The sequence below is a fragment of the Penicillium waksmanii genome (genome assembly GCF_028829765.1).
Source record: "Penicillium waksmanii strain IBT 27052 chromosome Unknown utg000001l:1.0-4852451.0:1.0-4856178.0, whole genome shotgun sequence".
NCBI classification, from domain to species: Eukaryota; Fungi; Ascomycota; class Eurotiomycetes; order Eurotiales; family Aspergillaceae; genus Penicillium; species Penicillium waksmanii.
The window spans coordinates 1,475,465-1,478,338 of NW_026643248.1; the positions used below are offsets into that span (position 1 = coordinate 1,475,465).

The 2,874-nt window shown below is 32.7% G+C and overlaps 1 protein-coding gene across 1 annotated transcript; it reads right to left on the bottom strand.

Annotated features, from left to right (window-relative positions):
- Positions 1-334: 334 nt before the first annotated feature.
- On the bottom strand, positions 335-687 carry N7481_000529 (uncharacterized protein; the record flags this gene model as incomplete). The annotated part of the gene is made up of 3 exons (XM_057259748.1): positions 335-511; positions 550-603; positions 682-687. The coding sequence occupies 3 exons, from the start codon at positions 685-687 to the stop codon at positions 335-337; spliced, it is 237 nt and encodes a 78-aa protein (XP_057127580.1).
- Positions 688-2,874: the final 2,187 nt, after the last annotated feature.

The following is a 2,874-nucleotide window of genomic DNA, read 5'->3' on the forward strand; positions in this document are numbered from 1 at the left end:
GGCCTGATTCTTTGTCAGTAAGAACAGTATACGGTACTGATAGAAAGGATGCCTTAGTTTGCTGGATATAGGTATATATCTCAGCAAGATAGTCTATAATAAGGGTATAGGTTTCTTTCTTTTTATTGGTCATAAATACCCAGCCGAGATAGATCAATGTACCAGTGTATATAAAGCCGATAATATCTAGTAAAGGCATATTGAACCGATTCGTTTTGTACGTACAATCCATAGAAATGACCCAGGGATAACGCTTCAACATTATAAGGCTATTCTGATATATGGCGAATAGAACAGTGATATAATTATCCAGATTAAGCTTATATCGGAATATCTATTTACCGTCTGTTAGAAGCTCTATAAGAAGTGCTTGGATCGGAGTACGGCCCTTAAGGAAGTCCTGATTAACCTTTGCGCGAAGGTTGTAGATATCGCGCTCGGTGACGTATGTATCAGGCTGCTGTAGCTGGGTTGCGGTCATAATCTGGCGGGTTGTCATGGGAAGCTGAAGCTGTAACTTAAGGGTCTCTTTATATTGCTGTATCTTACGTTTACGGTGGATGTGATGGGCAGATAGGTCCGACGGTTTGTGATTGTTGTGCTCTGGATTCTCAATGGTAAGTATCTATGGCAGATCCGGCGAGATAATTGGCTAGAAACGAAGTGTAACTTAGAACCTACAGCCATAGGTATGTATATTGGTTTTGCGCTTGTGTGATGTCTCCGAAATAGTAGACGCATACTCTCCACTGCGATTATATCTAGGCATCGCCAGAACCCACTATAACCCGGACCCAACCTAACCTAACCCAACCTAAAATGGGTTTTGGGTCGAATACTATAACCCATTGATAGGTTTTGGGTTATTACCTATAACCTAAAACCTATTTGGAAACCCAGTGGGTTCCTATTTTAGTATAAACAAGGTAAACAGGCCACTAAGGCTACTACTTATATAACTGTATAATTCTGTATTTCTGTGGCTATAATATTAGGTATTTGATTTCTAGTAATATAGCTCTTGATACTAGATATTTATTATATTTGTGAATTTATTAATTAAATTATATAGGTATAGGAGACAGTGATTAATAACTAGCAAGTAAATAAATTTAAAATCTAATAAATCTCAAAAATATCGTCAGTCCTAGCTTTACGCTTTCGTCCTGATATATAAATCTAGGATGGCTAAGATAGTAATAGAGGCTATAATAGCTGTAGCTTATTAAGATTATGACTACTTAATCTAGCTATCTTCTCTATCTCCTTAGTTATAGCTGGCTCTTCTTCCTTAGCTATAGCTGGCTCTTTCTCCTTATTATTACTAATATTATTAATCTTAACCTCCTCTGTATACTCTGTATCCTGTTCTCTAGCTGCCTTAATCTTATATTCTGAATATATAGCAATAGCCTATTGAGCCTAATGGAACCTCATGGAACCTGATCGATAGTGGCAAACTATCTGGATGCTGTGGCAACTCTGGCCATCTGCCACCTACATAATTGACTCTGCCACCTACATAATTGACTATGGTGCTAACTATGGCAACCTATATAATCAATTACCATTCGATGCTAATCATGATTAATACATTACGACGACTTATTGTCGTGTGACCATTATAATTACTAATAATGGTGGCCTGAGGCCTGCTAAACCTCAGGGATAAATAGCATCTCAATCTCCTGCAATCCTAATATTATATACATCCATGCAATACATCAATCATCCTATCTATTACCAACCAACAGCTTCTTATTGGATCATCCGATCTACCATTACTTCCCTGAGCCTAGTAAGACGTATAGTCTTATATATATAGAGTAAAATACTACTCTAGCTTCTTTATTTCTGCCTTCTAAAGGTTAAATTATATTAAATAAAGAAATAATATATACTCCTTGATAGTATCAGAATTTATATAACTATATTAATAGTAATATATATTATATACAGTATTAAAAAGCTGTTTAACACTAATACTAGTAGTAAAAATAGATAAAATATCTTAGATAAGCTAGATAATACTAAGGAAGTAGGTCTAATTCTCTTATCAGTACTATAGTAGCTCTATTTTAATTAGGTCTGATAAATATTAGAATATAATATAATAAAAGAGGATTAAAAAGTTAGAATATACTACTATCTAGATACTGACTGATTTTATCCCTAATTAGCTTTATAGTTTACTTTATCCTACTTAGTATCTTGTTAAGTCTAGAAGTAGACTTAGCCTAGGCTTAAGGATCTAGGGTAGACTGATTATTTAAGAAACAGCACTAATATAGAATTAATACTGATTAAAATAACCTCTGATACTCCTTATACTAATTAGTATCCTAGTTATCTAAGAGAAAGAACTAAAATCAGCTATTAGGAGCTAGTATTATACTGACAGTAAAGGTATATCTTTATATATAATCTATTTATAAATAGTAGATACTTAGTTTTTTATAATCAGTATCTAAGGCTATTAATATCTGCTGTTTCTATAGAATATACTTATATTTTAGCTATTCTTTTGTCTGTTTAAGATAACTAAAAAGTATATTATAAAGCTTAAAGATTAGATAGGTAGTTATATCCTTAGTTTTAGATAGCTCTGTTGTATAAAGAATAGCTAAGTAATATAAAGCAGATAGTTAATCTATTACTATTCCTTATTAGTTAAAAGTATCTTGTTATAGTTATATTCCTTATAGAATAGCTTAAAGAGAGAGTAAATTCTTTTAGTATAATAGAGCATTAAGAATATAGAGTTCTATCTAGTCTTTATATCTTAAACTAGCATAAGCTTAGGCTCTTTAGATTAGAATTATAGAAAGGTCTCTTAGTATTAAGGACTAGTATTGATATATATTGCCAGAAAAC